The sequence below is a fragment of the Notamacropus eugenii genome, chromosome 5 (assembly GCF_028372415.1).
Source record: "Notamacropus eugenii isolate mMacEug1 chromosome 5, mMacEug1.pri_v2, whole genome shotgun sequence".
Classification (NCBI taxonomy): domain Eukaryota; kingdom Metazoa; phylum Chordata; class Mammalia; order Diprotodontia; family Macropodidae; genus Notamacropus; species Notamacropus eugenii.
Window position 1 is genome coordinate 134,734,260 of NC_092876.1, and position 21,486 is coordinate 134,755,745.

Genomic DNA, 21,486 nt, shown 5'->3' on the forward strand with positions numbered 1-21,486 from the left:
ATTGAAGACACCACATTCCCAGCACACTTCCAAATGTGACTGTTCCTTCTCTCCCAAGCATAGACACAGGTCCAGGAGGAAGAGCTGGCATATCCCTTGCACTCCAGTGCCACTTTCAAACATGACCTCTGCCTTTTCTCCTTTTCACCTTTGAAGTTCTCTCCATCCTATCTAGCTCCTTAGTTGTGTGTGTGTGTGATTTATCCTTCATTCTCAAAGAAGACCAAGACATCAGGAAGATGATATGACTTGCAGTTGACTTTGATTTGAGTGAGGTAGGCTGTGCAAGGTCACCAACCTCACCTTCTCCTCCAGAGCCATCTGGGTTCAGTGGCCCAGTATCAATCAGGATGACTAGAGACAGCCCAGGATGCAATGAGAGACCCTGACCCTTTTAAACTAAGGTCTTTTCAGCTTCTCACTCTGAGTGAGGCAACACCCATTCAGTGAATAGGCCTCTTTAAAAAGTCAGTCAAGGGATGGCCCCTTTAATAAAAAAAAAAAATCAAACTGGGAGGGGAAGACCCTCAGGGTTGCTGGCCAAAAGAGAAACAGCTCCTTGGTACTGATGTCTATATACCTCTGAGTTACTTTTCCTTCTTCCCAATTAAGTTCAGTACCAGCCTCAGTCTTTTTCTCTACCCTAACCCAAGCCCCATCAAACATTCCCATGTCTTCAACCATGTCAGCTTCCATGACCTCTGTGTACACCTCTAAATCAACCACATGGAGAACTGGTCACACCTCAAACACCCTTCTCCTCCCTGCACCCTATCTACTGAATTTGCCCCAGGTATTAGAATTTCTAGTTCCAGTTCTGTGAAGACCAAGTCCTTGTTTGGTATAGGATAGATAAGATGGCCTCTGAAGTCCCATACATCCATACATACTCTCTGGCTTTTTCCCCCTAAAAGGTCCTCTTATAAATAAGTTCTTACTGCCACAGCTCAAAAACCCAATTCAGTCACACTCCTGGAAAGCATTCCCTTATCTGGGATCTGACCCTCTTGATCCAGCCTCCAAGAGACCTTTCCTGAACAGCCGGTACAAAAAAATGGGCCAGGATATATCAGGGGAGAGCAAACACTGCCCCTACTAAGCATAAGAGCTAGGGCAGCTTAGGGAGGAATGGAAGATAATTGTAAAATTCTGCTTTTTTGGTGCAGATCCATAACATATCTGAAAATTTGTTGCTACTGAGTTGAGGACAATATGTAGTTGCCCCAATGAAACAGGGAAAAAATTCACCTTGATTTTGACAGCTTGGGATTTTTTCAGGGTTCATTTTACATTTAAGGGGAGCAGGGAGGAAGGCAATGCCAAAGAGCTTTTGGGAAATGCAGCTATCTGGTAAGAGACTTTGGGGTGGGGGAGGAGAGAGGTGAAAGTAGGACACAGCAGAATGAACTACTCTAAAAGCATTGCCAATTAATGAAAACTGCACTGGACCAGAAGCTGGGAGACCCAGATTCTAATCCCAAATCTGTACGTAGTTAGTGGGCAATGTGACCTTGAACAAATCACATTACTTTCTTTGAGCCTGTCACTCCAAGAACATAATCCTAGACATTACTCACTACCCATATGACCTTGGATAAGTCCTTTAACCTAAGCCTTGTTCTCCTCACCTCTAAAATTAGGGAACCAAACCAGAGTAGGAGCTCCTAGACCCCTATGACAACCTGGTAGAGCCTGTGGATGGACTCCTTTTTTATTTTTTTTATCTTTTATTACACGTAAAAATTAATTTTTAACACTCATTTTTAAAAATGTTTGAGTTCCAAATTCCCTGCCTACGCCCTCCTTCCATTAAGAAGGAAAACAATCTGATACAAGTTATACATGTGCATGTTAGTCATGTTGTGAAAGACCAAAAGGAAAAAAAACAACCAAGAAAAAAAAAGAGAAAGGAAGCTTCGATCTGCATTCAGACTCCAGCAGTTCTTTCTCTGGAGATGGAGAGCATTTTTCATCATAAGGGATAGAACCCTTCCTAAGAAAAATGTTTCTAAATGGATAATACAAAACACATAGAATTACCAATTCCACCACCACCATACCCCTCATCATACTGAAGTACAGTGATCAAGACAGAAAAAAGTTTCCAGACTCCAGGATAAGGATTCCTGAACTAGAGAATGCTTAAAGCTTCCTGCCAGCTCTAACACTGTTAACACCAGAAGTATTAAAAAAAACACATATTTCAATTTTTTTTAAAAAAAGGTGTAGAAATCTGGTCTCGTTCAGAAAGACCTGCTTCTGACCCACACTATCTGTGTGACCCTCATAAAGGCACGGAACTTCTCCGTGCCCCAGGCAACCCTTGAAATCACAGAGCAGGTGCCAAATCCCCTTGGTAGAGGAAGTTCCTCATCAAGAATACCTCATGCTGATGAAATCACAGGTCTAGTTTATTTATTTATTTTAATTTTTAGTTCCACATTCTCTTCCTCCCCCACCCACTGAGAAGGCAAGAAAAAAATGGTACCCATCGTATATGCAAAGCATGTTTCCCAATTGGCCATGACAGGTCCAGCTGAAAAAACCACAGCTTGCCAGAAAAATAAAGCAAGCAGCTCTATAGCTCCTGGGTCAGGAGTGGTGTTTGCTCATTGTTAAAAGGCTTCTCTTAATACCATCTGTCATGTGGCAGACCCAGCAGTGGTGCCCCTCAGGAGAATCCATTGCCAAAGCATCCTTGGGTCACTGGAAGGGATCTTAGAGGTTGGCTGATCTTACCCCCTCATTTCACAGGTGAGGAAACCAGGACAAATGAGGTCAAATGACTTGCCCAAGATCACATAGGCAGTAAGAAACCAGGATTCCAACCCAGGTCTGCTGACTCCAATTCTAGCATACTTGGCTCTATTGTACCACACAGCATTCATCTGTCCATCCTCCCCATTGGCCTCAGAATCTAGCACCACTCTGAGGCACCCAAATGCTGCTCCAGGGACAAAAGTCATTGCCAGCATCTTTTTTTTTGAATAGGGAGAATTGCTCAGAACATCGCTGTAGAAACATTTCCTGAGCAAACCCAAAATACGTGGACACACTAGGGACCTGGTTTATAAATAAGGCTTTGAGCCTAAGCATTCTTGATTGATTCTGTGACAGAACTGCATCCCTTAGAACTGTAATTAACTTTCTCCTCCTTATCAAGTCCCTTGTACACACACATACACATCACGCACACAGGCACACATGCCCTAGACCCTGCCTATTAAGTCTACACTTGCTACATGCTTAGGAGATCTTCCCTCAGGGTCCCATCTTACAAAGGGCAGAAAGGACAAAAGGAGAAAAATGTGGGAGTTAGACTGTCAATCACCCTGAAATTCTGGAGCATTTATCGCCTGTTCCACTCACATGGCATTTATCGAATCAGCAAATTCTAAGAAATAGAAAGTTATTTAAAAACCATCAAATGCAATTTCCCAATTAATACATCCTTGGGCTCATCCAGCCTCTTCTTGAATGCCTCTAGGGACAGGGAGAAGAAAGCCAAAGCAACCCACGAGGCAACATTTGACAGCTCTTAAAAAAAGGTTTTCCTTCTTTTGAAATGACATCGGCCTCCTCATGACTTCAACCCACTGTGCCTAGTACTGGTGCTGTAGCCACAGAGAGTTAGCTTGTTCCCTCTTCTCTGTAACAGCCTTTCAAATATTTTAAGACTGCTGTGTTCTCCACTTAGACTTTCCTTCTGGGTTAAGGTGGAAGCGAATAGGTGTTTTTATTTACATCACCCACCTATGTGCCAGGCACTATGCTAAGCCCTTTACAAATACTTCACATCAACCCTAAGAGGCAGGTGCTCTTATTATCCCCATTTTACAGTTGATGAGACTGAGTCAAAGGTTAAGTGACTTGCCAGGGTCACATAGCTCATAAGTGTGAGGCAGGTTTTTAACTCGGGTCTTCCTGACTCCAGTCCAAGCCCAGTGCTTTATCCAGTTCTTTTAACTGTTCTTTAATTTCAATAACATGATTTTGAGTCTTGCTTAGCATCTTTCTGGCCCGCCTCTGAACATGCTCATTTAATAATGTGTCTCTTAAAATGTGGTTCCCATAACTAAACATAAAACTCCAAATGGGATCTCACTGGCAGAGTAAAGGAAAACCAGCACCCTCATCATTCCAGACACTATGCCTTCTATTAATGCAACCTAAAACCAAATTAGCCTTTTTGACTGCTGTATCATCCCATCAATCTGTATTCTGTTTGCAGTCAACTAAAACTCCCAGGTCTTTTTCCCCACAAACCGATGCCAAGTCTCACCTCTTCTCTACCTGTACAACTGATTTTGGTTTTTAACCCAATTGTAGGACTTCATATTTATTCAGATCAAATTTCATCTTCATTTTAGCCCACCATTCCAGGCCCTTAGAGAGCTTTAAAACATCCTGCTGCCTTGGGTTGTGTGTACATATCATCTCCATGATGAGATTGTAAACCCCCTAAGAGCAGGAACGATGCCTTCCACAATTATGTAACCTTGCACAGGTAAATACTTTGAGTAAGTAAATTTATGAATGATGGGGATCCAAGGGACCCAAAGGACAGCTTTAGGAGACAATGGCGAGCTACCTCAGCCTACAACAAGCTATTCAACGCAAGTCCCTAATCCCTGCTTGGCCCTTCAAAGACCTCACAGCTGTGCAGGCAACCCAAATTTCCTAGACACTCCAGGGAGGAGCAGTTCTTCTGGGTTCACATTTGTTCTAACAGAAGGGGGAGTTCCTGACCTCAGTTAGAGGTCAGCTCATGTCTCTCTCCCCAGAGAACTGGGGAATTGATCCAGACCACAGCTCCATGAGTCAAGGTAGCATAAGAATGCTACCACTTCCTAAGAAGCAGAGAAAATGCCCAGATGAAAGGATCACGCTCTCAACCCATCCTTCATCCCATCACTATGAAGGAGGTGACGGCAGTTTGCAAAGAGAAAGAAACACCATCCATACTACTGAATTGTAGAAAAATGACCCATGGAGGTTTAATTGATATAGAAAACATGGGGCAAGACAAGCTGGATTGATTGTCACCACAGTTGTTAAGCACACATAAGTCATTCCTAAACCACACAGCATCAGTCAAGTAACAAAAGGTACTCCTCTGAAAGGAAGGGCTTGTGCCTCGCTATAGTGCCTGGAGGGGTGAGCTGGGGGTTGGGGTTAAAAAGCAGTCTGATCCCCAGGTTTCTCCTCCATGAGAAAGATGATGAGAGGCTGATTTCCATGCTGAAGAGTGCTAAGTTCAACTCCACAGCCTTAGAAACAGAAAAACCTTGACTTCTTCCAGTGACATGAACCCACCAGAACTCCCCACCAAACCCCATCAAGGAGCCCATCTGTCGGCTGATTGAAGGGGAACTGCAGGGAACCCTCTCTCCACTACCAAGATGGCTCCAGACCCCCTCTCTCCCCACACTGCCCATCCTCTTCCCTCCTGCCCCCACATGCAGAGACTTCAATGGGTACAAGATACCTCACTGACTACAGCAAAACTCAAAAGATTCGAGGGCAAGGGCAGAAAGAGGGTAAAAGAATGTTGGCTGAAAGGCAAATGTTTTTATCCAAACAAGCCAGGTAAGAAAAGGAAAGCAAGGTATACAAATATTCCAGGGACCTGAGAACTGAAAAGATGACTGGAATGAGGCTGAGGACAACCCCATCCACTTTTCTAATGACTTTCTGTCTATCTGGGGGAAGCCATTCCTTAAAGCCTGAGGGTCATGGAATGGGATGCCTAGAGAGGTCAGCCCTGCCTTCATCTTCCCATGGAGTCTGATTTCCAAGGTCCATCTTTCCCCAGGACCAAGGATAGGGCCATTCTGTTGGTGAGAACCCAGGGATAAAAGTGGAAAGTGATTCCCTCAGTCACATGGGGCAGGCAGAGCAAAGGCAGGGGGAAGACTGATAACTGCCTCATTTCTCAGGACCTCAGGGAAAGGCTCTGTAAAGCTGACCACAAACCTGAGACAGCCCAAGACACTGGGCAAAAAAGGAATCATAAAAAAAACCCAGAGGGCCTGGTGCCCTGTTGCTGAGGTATTAGCTCAAAGGAAATGGATGTGAACAGAGCTAGTCCCCAAGAAGCACCAAGTCCTGGTTGAACATGCTTTGGAGAGGGGATTCATCACACCCTGATTTGTCCTAGTACATCAAGTTACAAAACGGTCTATTCTGGGGACCTCTCCAAAATATCCTACAGACCCTGAGAGAGAGAATCAGGTCCAGTGGAAGGGCTAAGACCACTCCCTAAAGGGGTTCCCTTGGTTTTCTGACATCAGGTCCCCATGAAAGGGTCCACCCCCCCTCTCCTTCCACTGGAACTGTCAGCCCCACCTCATCTGCACAGGCCCTAATAGGTTATAGAAGCTCAAAACTTTTCCACTTGGAATACATTATGGGGTTCTCAGAGAGTGTGGCTTGCATTCCTCCCACTGCCCCCTAGCCCATCATCACTCCTAGGCCTTCCCCCAAAGTCCTAAGAAGGTAAGGCCTGTATAGTAGAGGAATGATGGATCAGGCACTTGGTCTAAGATAGGGGGGAGCCTGGAGAGCCCTATGCCTCACCACCCCGGGGGCCTCAATAATGATACACTTTCAGCTTGTAGTTTTCATCCAGGTCCAGCTGCAGCAGGCCTGAGGAGGACTTGGGTCTGGTGGAGTGGAGGGATCTGGTAACACTGTGAAGGAAAAGCTGGAATTGGCTGGAGCAAGGAGACAGAGGGAGTGAAAGTTTATGGGAAGAGGGAAAAAGAGAAAGATGACCCCTCCCCCGATCCCCATGAAAGCCCCAAGGGTACATATAGCCCCCATCCTTTATCCCAGTCTCCCCCGAAAAGAAATGTGGGCACACAAAGGCAAAGGGATAAGTTGAAAGGATACACCTTGGGGTGTTTCTTCATATGTTCTAGCCACTTCCTATTGGACTCGACCATGCCTTGAAAGTTGGCAGCCGTGCTCTGACAGATCTGGGAGTGGGAGCGATGCAATAGGCGCAGCTGTTCACTGAACCCCAGGGGCCACAGGGGTGAGGAGAGAAAGAGAACAGACAGAAAGAAGAACCAAGGAACAAGATGAAACTGCAGGGCTCGATGTAGAGAAGAAACATCATCTCAGCCTGGAAGCTTCCACTCCTCCAGCCCAGGCCCCAGGGAGGGGAAGCTGCTGCCAGCTTTGCATCTGTTTTCCACCACAAAGCCTCCTCAGTTGACGAGACCTGACTGTTTCTCAGCTCCCCCATCAAACAGCTTTTTTCCAGGATGGGGGATTGTGGGGGGGGAGGGGGGGAGGCCCGAGAGAAGAGAAAGATTCCTCCCTTAGGAAAGCACTGTTGCCTTGGATCTACATTTGTTAATGTGTCCACTCTTTGACAGTCCCTGAAGCAAAGCACTCTGACCCTCCCAGGCACCCACCCCTACCTTACCCTCTGAAGCAAACCAGAATGTTTTTGGTTTTGTTTTTTTTTGAGGGGGGAAGAAACATGTAGAAAAAATACAGATATGGGGAGGGGGGGCAATGCAGAAGAACTGGCAACAAGGAATGAGAAAAAAAACAACTGGCTTAAGTAACTGCCCTCATCTCCCTATTCCAGATGCTGCTTATCAGTAGCTAGGGTGCACCAAGGCAGGCTAACAGCTCAGACTTGTCTACGGGAGCTGGGCTCCACGGGCTAGAAAGGACAGGAAGGAGTCCCACTCCAGGGCTGATCCTTCCTGCCCAGCTCTCACGAGGCAGATTTCTCTAATGGGAACCCTGTGGAGATAGGTCAGGTAAACTCTGGCATTTGGGCTTCTCCCAAAGGATTTCCTCCTACTGAGCTGCTCCCACTGGATGCCTCTTTTAGTGACAGTGCAAGTTGATGGGGCAGGTATGGAATAGGGTTGAATCACCCAGACCTGTATGAGGGGGAGGACAGTCATGTTAATGGGGGTCCTCTCCTGGTCTCTTTTGGGAGACAAACTAGATCTGCTTTGGCCCAGAGATCCCATCCCTTGGGAAGAAATGGGGAACTGCCTAAATCCACAGCAATGACTATAGAAAAGAGGTCAGGAAGCTTACCTGGCAGATACATAACCCAACCTATTGTCCAGAGGAGCTGGGCTGCCACTAAGTAATGGGACTCCAGCTGAAAAACATCAAAAAATAGTTAAAGAAACGCAGGGATCCAACCTTAACCAGTACTTGCAATCTAATCTAGCTGCCTCTTTGGGAAGCCTTTTCCCATTTCATTTCCCCCAAGGCACTCATATCTCTAAGGTAGTAGGGATATTTGCAGTATTTATGAGAGTATTCCATCAGGTCATCTTCCAGGCAAACTACCCATGAAGGCCTACAGCTTCCCAAATTTTCCATTTCCCAGATTCATTTAATTTTGAGACCAACATAATCTCTTTCACCAAATGGTCCATGGACGGCCTGTATGAGCCAGGGAACAATACAGTGAAGAAGACAGAGTTTATCAGGCTGAGGTAAGGAGAATCAGCTGGAGATTGGGAACAGGGCCCTGGAGGAAACTTACCTGGGAAATATTTGTGCCACTTCTCCACCAGAAAGTTATCCACTGACTGAGCAACAGAAGAGGTGATCCCAGGGCTTACTCCAGGGTCCCAGGCCCACTGACTGGGAAGAGGGATACCAGTGGAGGGAGCCGAAGGAGCAGGTGGTGAAACTCTGGTCATGGAAGGGTGAGTGGAGATGGGAGTGGTCCTGGAGGGCAGGGGAGGCATCTGGACTTGTGTTGAAGTTAAGATAGGTGACGGTTGGATGCTGAGGGTGCCCAAGACACTCAGTACCCCATTGAGCTCATTGGTAATTCTCTGTAAGGAGCTACTCAAGTACTGGATCTTGTTGAGCTGGAGGAAAGACATGTTTGACACTGGATCCCCTAAAAGAAAAGATACTGGTGGTGAAGGAGGAATTTAGGGGCCACCTCCAAATCCCCTAGTGTTTCTAGCTTCTTATGCGGGCCTCCTGTCTGTGGAAGAAGGCAGTGACTGACAAGAGAGGTTTTTCAGCTTTTTAACCTGATAGGAACCTCAAAGTCTCCCCAGGGAGAAAACCCTCAAAGCTCTGTCACCCTCATGGGTGAATGGGCCCACACCTCCCAGGACAGACACTGATTCCCCAGAAGCCAGGATGAGATAGAAGTGGAGAGGCCAGAAAGGGTGAAGGGTATTTCTAACCCATGGATGGCCAGGACCAAGAGAGAAGAAACTATGAAATCTGGAAGCCAGAGAGGAAAACTTCAGTGAAGAAGCAAATCTCAGGGACTGGGAGATGCCACTATAAAGGGCAAAATGGTGACAACTCAACCTGCCTTCCCCTGAATCTTCACAAATGCTGCTGGATACTTTGTCTTTCCCTCCACCCTAGTCACCTCCCCATTCCCAGCCAAGCACTACTCACCATGGGGCAGAAGAGACGTCTCAGGGCTTGAACTGATGCTGCCTTCCAAATCACTAACGTCAAATGTTACCACCTTCCTATAGGAGACTGCATTCAGTGTGTCCTCATCAGAAAGCTAGTTGGAGAAGGAGGCAGTTGGGACCTATCCTTCTGATGGGCCCAATGCCCTCCTGCCCACATGACCAGTGGGGTCTGAGGACACCACCTCACTGCTCTAAGGGCGGCAGAGACCTTCGAAGACAACTTTGCTGGGACATCTAGGGGAAGGGCAGTCAATATGAGATCAGCTGCTCTCTGAATTGAAAGGACCTGACCCCAGAGTCAGAAATAAGTATTTGTGCACCTGGAGGAAAGATTTGAAAATGTCCTCAATGTGCACCACTCCGTCCTGCCCCCCACATACAATTCCATGCCCTGCCATGTCTGCAGATTGTTACTTGAATGTTACTGTCTTGCTGGAAGCATTGAGCCATCACCTTAGCTAACACATGCAACTTAACACAAAAGAAACACCTACAAGGCCAAAGAAAGCAGGATTCTTTGGCAGTAAAAACACTGACACTTACAATAATAATAAATAATAAAAGCCAGCTTTTTTTATAGTGCTTTAAGGTTTGCAAAGTGCTTTACATATGTCAACTCATTTGATCCTTTTAACAGCCCTGTGTGGTAGGTGCTGTCATTGTCCTCAATTCGTTGACGGGGAAACACAAAGATGGGGAAAACACAGAGAAGTTAAGTGACTTTCCCAGGGCCACACAGCTAGTAAATACCTGAAGTAGAACTCAAAGTCGAGTCTTTCTGACTCCAAGTCCTGTGCCCTATCCACTGCACCATCCTAGGTAGCTTCCGAGCTCACCTACCACTAATCCCAGCCTTTACCCAGAAGATGGCCTGACTCTTTCCCTGAAAGCTCCTTCCCCGTGGTTCTTACCCTAAACCCTCAAGGCTATCCATTCACTGGTGGATCAGCAAAGTAGCAGGAGTTTAGATCAGCACAGCCGTGTGAACAAAGCACCTTTTTAGACACCCCATGGATGGTAGTTACTCTTTCTGATGACATACTTCATGAGGGAGGATCACTGTATGCTCAGAATCACTAAGCAGGTACAGCTGGGCCCACAAGTACACAGCCTCAAGAATCACATTTGAGGCCACCATTATGTCATAAATATCACAGGACTTTAGAGAGTCATCTAATTCAATCCCCTTGTTTTACAAATGGGGAAACTCAAATCAAGAGAGGCCACATGAATTCCTGAGGTCCCAGAGCTAGCAAGTCTAGAAGCCGGAACTCTAATCCTGGTCCTCTGACTCCAGATCCAGGCACAATGCCTCCTTTATCTATGCCAAAACCCAGCCTAGGTATTCCCATACTTTCTCCCCAAATCCTGCACCCCCAGATAGAAGATATGATCTATAGCATCTGAGCAAGAGGAAGGCAGCAATCACAGCCCTTCTGCTCATGAGCATGAACCTGGGGAGCCGTACCTCTTCACGAATGGAATTCTCCAGCTGACTCAGCTTCTCTTCTTTTTTCTTTAGTAGAACTTGGCCCTTGCGCATGGCTGACTTCATCTCATCCAGGTTCTTTGTCTCCTGCAGTCAGGTGAAAAAGAAGGGAGAGAGAATCAGAGCAATGATGGGATGCTGAGCAATGCAGCTGGCCAGGAGGAACTGTCAAGGAAGGGAGGTAGCAGACGGACAGCAGGAAGAGGTGGCAGCATTCATTAGCCTGAGAGGAAGCAGCCACGGCGATGCCAGCCTCTCTGCCCATGCTGAGTGCTCAGCCTTTGGTCAGCCATGGGGTTCTTCCCCTGCTTTTCTAACCCTCTGCATCACAGGCTATTGGTTTTAAGCATACTGTAGCATCAGCCTTCTGACTGAGAGCAGAAACGTCCCAAGAGTCTGCATGGCTCGCAAAAGCAGAATGGTCTGACCCACTGGGCTGTCTGTGATTTCTACTGAAAAGTATTCTTTGCAAGAGAGGGAACCCAAATCAACGTACGCTGAAGGCTTTCCTCCTCCTCCTCCTCCTCATCAAAGCTAGCATTTACATAGCATTGTAAGGTTTTCAAAGAGCTGTAATATGTTATTTCATTTGATCTTTACAACAACCTTTGAGGTAAATGCCCATACATACATACATACGTAGATATATATATACATATATATATACACACATATACACATACACACACACACACACACACATTTGAGATATGAACCCTGTTTTACAGTTGAGGAGTTTATTTCTCCAGGGTCACACAGTTAGCACGTGTCTGAGACAGGATTTGAATTTGGGTCTTCCCAGCTCCAAGTCCAGCACTCTTAGTCACTGAGCCCCACTAGCTGCCTCAGTTATGTTCAAAACCGTACAGTAGTATCAACATGGTGTCTTTCTTGAAGACTTAAAGATTTTTTGAAGATGAACTGGTTATGATACCATGCTTCGGAAGACTGCTCTAGCTTGTCTAATCTTTGGATTCTTGCCCAAGACCACTGTCCTAGAAACTAAAAGGATCATCTCAGGGAATATACTCCTGGCTCCATGCTCAGAGGGGCCCCGAGAGCCTTCCCATCCTTCCTTTGGGTCTTGAGAGCCTCCTGTCCCATCCTACACGTAGAAGAATTTCTGCTTTCCTTCCCTCCTTGTCCTCAGGCCTTTTTACCTCCTCTATGTTCTTTCGTATATCTTCTAGGTTATGGGAATTAGGCAAGTCTTCAGAGGTCACCTGGGCAGTGGCTACATCATGGCGCCACTGCTGCTGGGCAGCTTTTAGAGCTGTCTGGCGCTTCCTCATAGAGCGAGTCTGCCGGACCAGGAATTCCTTGGCACTGCGAAGGGACACGCCCTCAGAGGAGAGGTAATGGTGGATACTGTGGGAAGACAGGCCAGGAAGGAGAGTCAGAGAGGAAAATCAAAAGTTCTCACACTAATTCCCAATGCCCTTGAGAGCCAGGAGATTCTGTTGGTTCATGGTCACTGAGAGGAGCTTCTGAGGGTAGGGCCTCAGGGATAGATGACAGCTTGCAAAGAATCACTAGGGAGAAGGGCTGGGACCTACACAGTGTATCAGTAGTGCAGGTACTGCCATTAGGTGTCATTAACCCTTCCTTCCTGACTCCAGATGAAACAAGCCCACAGGCTACTGGGCAGAAACCCAAGTTCTCCCTTATAGAGCTGGACTCTGAACTCCTGGCATGCCAGTGACGAAAAAAGATGGATAGCTCTGCAGTTTTCCAATATCCTTCTTTGGTCCTCCTCTGAGAGTCCACCACTATCCCCAGCCTTGCCAGTGGTCAACTTCCCTTCAGTTGATTCCTTCCACAAGGATTTATTAAGTACCTACTATATACAGAGCATGGAAGGTACCCCCAATACTTACTTATCCAACTGAGGAGGGCTTTCCTCATTGTTCTGGGTGCTGGTGGCAGGGAGCTGCTTATCGAGGGTCTAAGAGGGAAAGAGCAGAAAGGATCAATAGTAGGAGAGAAAGGCACCAAGTCCACCTGTCGGGAGACAGAAATGATCCTGACAGCCCCCCAGCACCAACTATGCCAAATTTCCTGTGGAGTCTCAGCCTGCTTGAGAGTGGCTAACTCAAGAAAATGCCTAGTCAAATTCAACAGCCACTACCAAATGGTAAGATCCAAATTGGCTTGAGAAATGGGAAAAAGTCAGGCAGGGATGGTGGCACAGGTACTCAAGGGTCTGAGAAAATGACGGGCACAGACCAGGCAGAAACCCAACTCTCTAAAGGCTACAGAGTAGAGCCACTGTCCCTCCAAATGTCCTCTCCAGACTGAATCTAAGCTCCTCTTCCTTCTCAAAAGCAGGCCCCCACTCACTGTCCCCACAGACTTCATCAGGTCCTCCAGGTGGAGCTCCCCTTCACGACGGGGAGAAGCAGCAGCATTCTCCTCAACAGCCAGCTCATTCAAAGCGTCTTGCTTCCGCTGGGCCTCAGCCTCCAAGTCACTGTAAAACGGATAATAAAGGAGATGGATTCATGTTAAAAAGGCCTGATAACATACTGATCTGTCCCCGCAGGATTCAGCAAACATTTGACTGACACACTGAACACAACACACTGATCATGCTAAAGTCTTGCCCCTACGTCACACCTGGAGTCCACAAGCCCTGATTCAGAGGAGGGAGCGGGGGCATTCCAGACTCATTTCTGGAGGCAGTTAGGTGGTGCAGCTGATAAAACACTGGGCCTGCAGTCAAGAAGACTTGAGTTCAAATCTGGCCCCAGACACCAGCTGTGGGAACCCTGGGCAACTCTGCCAGCCTCAGTTTCCTCATCTGTGAAACGGGGATAATAATAGCATCTATCTCTCAAATAAGATAATCTTTGTAAAGCACTTCTTACAGTGCCTGGCACATAGTAGGTAGGTGCTATATAAATCTTTATCCTTGTCCCCTTCCCTCATGGCTGTCCCAAGGCTGCTGAATGAAGACCAGGGAACCCTACACACCACTTTCCCCACACACTCCTTGGGAAACAAGGGGGCAGAGCAGTGACTGCCCTGTTGCTTTGGAGACCTCACTGGCTCCATGCCCCAGTGGGGCTTACAACCTACATAATCTTGTTTCATTTCCACACTAGTGGCGACCCACAGCTGGGTGTGCCCACCTAGCTGGGTGAGGGTGTTCCCAAGTCCCCACCTGATCCGTCTCTGCAGCCTCTGACTGCGGGCCTGAAGCACCTCCACTTGGGATTCCAACTCAGCTTTCCGTGACCGTAGCTCCTCAAGGGTCCTGCGCAGCTGCCGAGTGGACTCCGCCAGCTGGGCTTGCTCCTTCCTCGTATCCTCTAGGTGCTGGTGGGTAGATGTGGCTTCCTGAAGGCACAAGGAAAAGTTAAGCCTTCTGGGGGCCAAAGCAGAGAAAAGACAGAGGAGAAGTGGGGGAAAGTCATACTCCTAGAAGGTGGGACCCAGGAAAGTATAATAGGAGAGGGAAAAGCAGAAATGAGACACATTTTTCTGCTGCTTCTAAATCAGAGTAGAATGGTCCCACAGGGCTTATTTCCCTCCTCACCATAGTCATGACCACCTATTGTCCATCCCATAGCTCCTGAGAGGGAAAATTGTTTCCATTTCCAGTGTTTTGAACTGAACCAGAAGGAATGAGGGAGGAACAGAAACCAAGAGAAGAAGAAAAAGAAGAAAGGAGAGAGAGGGAAGACTAAAGATGAATACAGACCTCTTTCTCCAGGGCAATTTGCTTCTCTACATCTAGAAGCTGCTGCTTCTTCTTTCTGATGGTGTCCTCCTATGGTGGGATGAAAGGAGTGAGGGGACTTTGGCCACCACCACCTCTCAGGGTCACGGGATGAAGGAGGCATCTGTCAAGGCTTCCTCCAACAGGAAAGGCCAGAATCGAGGCATGCTGGGAACTCTGACCTGCACCCCGCACTCTCCCTTCCACAAGGAACTTACTTGCAGATCAAGTTGGGTCAATCTGGCCTTAATCTCTTTAGTTCTGCTTTCAAATTCTGCTTCTAAATCCTGGAACTTCCTTTCCTATACAGATGGGTAGATAGAAATAAAGATGCCAGGGACATAAGAAATGAGGTGAAGCTAGGGGGTGGGGTAATTAGGATCTTGGAGATCCTAGATCTTTCCTGATGGTTCTTCCTCCCACACATCTCTCCTCTACCATGTTCCAAAAGAGTGTCACATCTTATTTCTAATGGGGCAGAAGAGAAGCAAAATCTCTGCCTCCAGGCTTCTACTAGTGTGAGTGGAGCATGGCTGAGTATTCTGAAAGCACATGAACTAGGAATTAAAAAACAGAAAAGCTCCCAGCCCCGAAGGAGATAGAACAAGTCAGAACCAATTCCTCTAGACACCACTGTGCCAGTGCCCTCAATCAGGCAGATGCCAACGACTCTCCAGCTCTACACTACAACGTGCGAGGACATTTCCTCTACTCCTGTGTCTCCAGAGTGGGTCCCCTTACTTACCTGTTCACGGTGCTTGAGCTGGATTTCGCTGAGTTGCCTTTCCAAGTCCCGCCGCATGGTCGCCAGTTCCCGATCATGGGCCCGCCTCACACGCTCCATCTCACCTGCCAAGTTTGTCCGAAGATCTGCTCGCTGCTTCCTCTCCTATCAGAGGGAAGAAGGGGCCAGGCTGAGTGAGTTGTTACAATATCATAACAGAGAGAGATAAGATAGATAGATAATATGTATGTATGTATGATGTATTTATATGTATATAGTAAATATACATATAGTATATAGTAAATACTATTGAAGCCGACCCTTACAGAAGTAAAGGGTAAAGTCAAGGAGGAGGGATCTACACTTGCCAGCCTATTCCCCCCTCTATTCCCACACATGCATACTTCCCCAACATACACACACACATATATTTGCATGCACACACACCTCGGATGCCCATAACCTTCCACTGCCTTAATTTTCAAACAGAGAAGGACTTGAGGAAGGAACAGTAACCACTCTCAGCATTACTCAGCAAGAGGGGCAGGTTCCTCCAGGCCACAACTTAGTGACAGAATCAAATGGTTTAGAACCAGAATAAACACTGCAGACCACTTTTCTAAGTGCTCATTTTCACATATAAACACAACTGACAAGCAGTCATCCAGCCTCTACACTTCAAGATTTCCAATACCTTGTGTGAGGCAGCTTATCCCAGACAGATCAGTTAGTCAGTTGACACACATGTTAAGTGCTTACTATATACGAAACACTGTGCTAAGCATTTGGAATGCAGATACAAGCAAGCAAAGAGTTCCAGTTCCAACCAGAGAGACAACATGCAAATAACAAAGCAGACAGAAGATATGCAGAGATGAGAGAGGGGATCATCTCAGAGGGGAAGATGGCAGACTGGAAAGGCCTCCAGCAGAAAGTGAGATCTGAGATGAGTCCTGAAGGAAGCCAGGGGCACTAAGAGGCAAGTCTGAGACAGAAAAGGGCCAGGGCAAAGGCCCAGAGGTGGGAGATGGAGGAGCCCCTGTGAGGGACAGGAGGCAGGTGGGGGCAGCTGGATCACAGAGTGCATGCCAGTATAGGGGCAGAGCTCCAGAATCACCACCTGTACCACAAGAGCCCAGAAAACATTCCTTATCTCCACACATGCTCTTTCTCTAGCTACCAAGTGTCTGGGTGATTCTCAGATAATCAATCCCAGATTCTTGCCCATGTGCCAGGGGGTGCTTCAGGCAGGTTACCTCTTCATCATACTGCTCCCTGGTCTTTGCTAGCACTTGTTGGTGCTCCTCCTTCACTCTGTTCATCCTCCGCTCATGGTCCTTCTCAACATCCTCCCTCTTTTCTCTCAGGAGGTCGCTGAGCTGCAGGGTACCAGAAAGATTAAAGTGGGCAGCCCTGGCCATGGTCAGAGGCCCAGTTATACACACACACACAATCCAGAGATGCTGCCAACACATCCCTTCTGCAGGCCAAGGGTGTTTTCAGGGTAGAAGGGGCCAGCGAGCCTATGAGACTAAGCCTGAAAACTGATCCATGTGTCTAAACCCCGCTTTGACAGAATGAGCAAGTCAAGGGGCTGTCCTGACCTAAGTTTCATTCTACAAACCATCCTTCCACTCTGGTACTTTCTACTACAGAATATTGGAGGAAGACCCTTGGATAATATCTGGGGAACCCAGGGAAGATTCACAGCAGCATGAGGAAAATGAACTGTAAGAAGTATGGAGCAGAGTAGGGGTTCTTCTGGGTCCATATGAACCAGAATGTTCTCTACCACCTACTTACCAGCTCTCAGGACAGGCAGCTGGAGGGATCTGCCATGCCACTCCCTCCCCAGTGACACCTCGGGCTCCCAAGAGCAGTATTCACCTCTCTTTCATACTCCATCACTCGGTAAGCTTTCTGTTGGGTTCTCTGTTCTGCCTGAGCCAGCTCTTCCTGCAGTTGGGCCTCCTCCTTCCGATGGACCTCCTCTATCTGCTTTTTCAGGCCAGCAATGACCTGAGAAAGGATTGAATAGTGCTAAAGAAGCAGGAGGGGGCAGAGTACGGGGCAGTATAGGAAAAAGATGCTGGATTTGGAGTCAAAGGAACTCAGTTCCAACCCCAGCCCTTCAACTTGCTATCTGTGTGAAGTTAATTAATCTCTCATGGTCTTGGTCTCCTCCTCTGTAAAATGAGGAGACTGGGCTGCCCAGCCTCTAAAGTCCCTTCCAGCTCTAAACTGATGAGGCTAGGAGAAGATTCCAGCTATACCTTCAGGAACGACACACACCTCATAAACACGTATTAAGCTCCTATCAAGCAACTGTCATTTATCAAGTGCCTACTACGTGCCCAGCACTGAACTAGTGTGGGGGAGGCCAAGATAAAATGAATCAGTCTTTGCCCTCAAGAAATGTGAGGGAGGTGACAGGCACTATGGAATAAGGGAGACCTGGATTCAAATCTGCCTCAGATATGCCCTAGCTTGTGAACCTCAGCAAGCCATTTAACTTCTATCAGCACCAGTTTTCCCAGCTATAAAACAGAGATGATAATAGCACCTACCTCACAAAGGTTGTTGTGAGGATTAAGTGAGATAAATACCTGTAAAGAGCTCTGCAAACCTTGAAAAGCTATACAAATACCAGCTATCATAAAGGAGCTGACTTCCATCAGAGGAAAACAAATTTATAAATAAGTTTAAAATAAGTAAATCTATCTTACCCAACAGGAAAGTAGAAGGGGAGGGGGATAAGAGAAAGGAGGGGGGCAGTGACAGAGAGAAGGGCAGATTGGGGAAGGGGTGAAAAGAGACACAGAATAGAATAAACGGGGGGGAAAGGAGGAGGATAGGATTGAGGGAAATACTTTTAGCAATAGTAACTGTGAAAAAAATTGTGAAACAAGTTTCTCTGATAAAAGACTCATTTCTCAAACATAGAGAGAACTGTGTCAAATTTATAAAAGAGTCATTCCCCAATGGATATGATCGGTTTTCAGATGAAGTAATTAAAGCTATCTATAGTCATATGAAAAAATACTCTAACTCACTACTGATAGGAGAAATGCAAATTAAAACAATTCTGAAGTACTGCCTCATACCTATTTGATTAGCTAATAGGACAAGCTCTGGGGGAGCATTCTGAGCTCTTCTTAGTCTGATCAGTCACACTCAGACACAATGAAATTTGACTTTATCATAGTGATGTAATTTTGGTCTTCTGAGAACAAAGGACAACAACCAACCAACCAGCACAGAAAAGGTAAATGACAAATGTTGGAGGGGATATGAGAAAAATGAGACATTAACGCACTACTGGTGGAGTTGTGAACTGATTCAATCATTCTGTAGAGCAATTTGGAACTATGCCCAAAGGGCTATAAAACCATGCATACACCCTTTAACCTAGCAAGGTCTGTATGGTCTTTGACCATTACTAGGTCTGTATCCCAAAAGAGATAAAAAACAAAAAGGAAAAGGACCTATACGTACAAAAATATTTATAGCAGCGCTTTTCTAGGGGTAAAGAATTAGAAACTGAGGGACTGCATCAATTGAGGAATGGCTGAATAAATTATGGTATGTGAATGTAATGGAATATTATTGTGCTATAAGAAATGATGAACAGGAAGACTTCAGAGAGGCCTGGAAAGACTTATATGAATTGATGCTGAGTGAAAGGAGCAGAACCAGGAGAACTTTGTACACAGCAACAACCACAGTATGTGAGGATTTTTTCTGGTAGACTTAGTACTTCATTGCAGTGCAAGGACTTAAAAAATTCCCAATGGACTAGAGGCAAAATGCCTTCCACATCCAGAGAAAGAACTATGGAATTGGATCGCAGAATGAAGCAGACCATTTTCTTTTGTGTTATGTTTTGTTTTGTTTTATGATTCCTCTCATTCATTTTAATTCTTCTATGCAACATGACTAAGGTGAAAATGTATTTAATAGGAATGTATGTGTAGAACCTACATAAAATTGTATGCCGTGTCAGGGAGGAAGTGGGGATGGAGGGGGAAAGACGGGCGAGGGAGGGCAAAAAATCTAAGATATGTGGAAGTGATTGTAGAACACTGAAAACAAAATAATTTAATTAAAAAATAAAAATAAAATACTTTTTTAAAAAGTATAAAATCAATACAATACATAGATGCCCACTCTGCACTTAAATTTCATGGGCAGATTGGGGCAGTAGGAAAGATTTCATGCAAGAGGTGCTACCTGAAAGGGAGGGAGCCCTGAAGGAGGTTAACGATGCTAAAAGGAGAAGGCAGTGACAGCCCACAATCCAGGCCCTCTCTGAAAGGACAGAGAAGGCAAATGGAAAACCAAACTCAAGGAAGAATATGTAGATCAGTCAGGTTGGAGCACAGCATGTGCAAAGGATTGTTGTACGAATTAAGACTGGACAGGCAGGTCAGAGCTTTAAATGCTGGGCTGGAGAGACTGTGTTTGATCCTGGAGGTGACCATAAGAGAATCCTTGGAGATTTTTAACCAGATCGATTACATGGTCAGACGTGGCTTCAGAAGTTTATTTTGGGAAACCAAATGGAGGACAGAATGGAAAGGAGAAAAGAATAGCATCAAGAAAAACAATAAACAAAGAGACAGCACTACTGCAAACAGTCCAGACGAGAGGTAAGAAGGACGGCCCCCTGGCCGCCGCCCAGCTCTGAGCTAGTGCACTAGGGAGGGCGTCATGAGCAGCAGCCTCACCTCACGGTGCTTCTCCTCAGCTGAGGCTCGAAGCTTCTCCAGGCTACCTACATGCTCCTTTTCCAGCACTGCCATGGCCTGGTGAGGGGAGAAGTCACAAGGAACAGGAAGAGAATATAAGCAGATGAGGTTCTTGACTAGATGCTGCCAAGGATAAGGAATCACACCATAAAACCACTTCCCATTACCTGTTGGCATAATACAAAAAGCCCTGGAGTTGGAATCAGAAGACCTGGATTTGAATTCCAGCTCTTTCATTATGATCATGGACAAAATATTTAACCCCTCAGAGCCTGTTTCCTCATCCAGAAAATGGGATTAATACTATTAATCTCATAGGATTATAGTGAGGATCAAATAAGATAATATACATTCAAGTGTTTTATAATGGTCAAGTGGTAATATAATAGTAATAAACTTATGGTCTAAAGAATTACATACGGTTCTTTGTTTCTCTGAAATTATTCCTCCAATTTCTACAATTTAAAGTCAGCATCCAAAAAGCCATGATGACTCATCTTTCCTTAGCTGTGGGCAAGATTATAGCCAAACTGATCTCTTGAGTTTAAACAACTTTACGAAAAAAAAAAGCCACTAACTTTTCTGAGCTCCCAGCTCCAAATCTCCTAAAAGGTACAAAGCTGTGGGTAATGCTGCCATTTAGAGCTCATTTCCCCTTATCCAACTACCAAAGTTCCTGAAAAGACCTTTGTAAAGGTCCATAAAGCTTGCCATTTTGGAGAGAGGGAAGGAAGGGTGACTTGGACCCTGTGATTTCATTAGTACTAGGAATCCAGATGAGAAAAGCTCCTCTCCCAATACAAACCAGCACCTGCTCAGCATCGGATTCTCAGAATTGCCTAGAGCATTGAGAATTAAGTGATATGCCCAGGATTACATAGCTGGTATAAGCCAACCTTCCAGTTTTCTATTTACTCTAACATCTCTCTGAGGGAGATATTCGTTGGCTAAGGGAAAAGGAGGGAAGAAATAAAAGTGTGCCAAGTAGGCTCTAACAAATATGAGGTCATCTCGCCTACTCCACTGGGATGAAGGTAAGGGAGAATCCCCCAGGAGACTCTGTTCCATTAAAGGGTGGATGGGGCTTGAAGAAGCCATAAGATCATCATGGGACAAGGATACTTCTCCCCAAACCCTGATTTGTCACCACAGACCAGGACACATCATGGCTACTGTCGTAAGATCTGTCCCCATCTTCTAAGAGAAGAACTCTCAAGCTGCTTCCAAGTCCATCACTCCCAAGGGTAACCCTGAGATCAGTCAGGTTCATTCTGAGCTTGTGATGCTGAATGGGCCCAAAGTCATCCTTCTCCAGGTCCGTCTGCATGTTACATTCATTCTCTACTCTGTTTCAGCCTCTAAAG

General features: G+C 46.1%; 1 protein-coding gene across 9 annotated transcripts in view; it reads right to left on the minus strand.

Moving 5' to 3' along the window:
- Window positions 1–4,972: 4,972 nt before the first annotated feature.
- The window catches only part of CEP164 (centrosomal protein 164), a 76,604-nt gene continuing 60,090 nt past the window's right edge, over window positions 4,973–21,486 (minus strand). For 7 of the 9 annotated variants that reach the window (XM_072610982.1, XM_072610981.1, XM_072610980.1 and 4 more), the window contains 16 exons: window positions 20,102–20,179; window positions 17,262–17,393; window positions 16,631–16,753; window positions 15,396–15,539; window positions 14,869–14,952; window positions 14,633–14,701; window positions 14,093–14,268; window positions 13,270–13,399; window positions 12,807–12,874; window positions 12,090–12,297; window positions 10,909–11,016; window positions 9,418–9,532; window positions 8,531–8,896; window positions 8,071–8,137; window positions 6,895–7,017; window positions 4,973–6,683 (listed from right to left, as the gene is read on the minus strand). In XM_072610982.1, coding sequence (XP_072467083.1) covers window positions 6,593–6,683; window positions 6,895–7,017; window positions 8,071–8,137; window positions 8,531–8,896; window positions 9,418–9,532; window positions 10,909–11,016; window positions 12,090–12,297; window positions 12,807–12,874; window positions 13,270–13,399; window positions 14,093–14,268; window positions 14,633–14,701; window positions 14,869–14,952; window positions 15,396–15,539; window positions 16,631–16,753; window positions 17,262–17,393; window positions 20,102–20,179 — 2,082 coding nt within the window. In that variant the 3' untranslated portion in view covers window positions 4,973–6,592. Of the gene's footprint in view, window positions 6,693–6,894; window positions 7,018–8,070; window positions 8,138–8,530; window positions 8,897–9,417; window positions 9,533–10,908; window positions 11,017–12,089; window positions 12,298–12,806; window positions 12,875–13,269; window positions 13,400–14,092; window positions 14,269–14,632; window positions 14,702–14,868; window positions 14,953–15,395; window positions 15,540–16,630; window positions 16,754–17,261; window positions 17,394–20,101; window positions 20,180–21,486 lie in introns of all 9 variants that reach the window. The other 2 variants (XM_072610977.1, XM_072610974.1) reach the window with 2 other exon arrangements.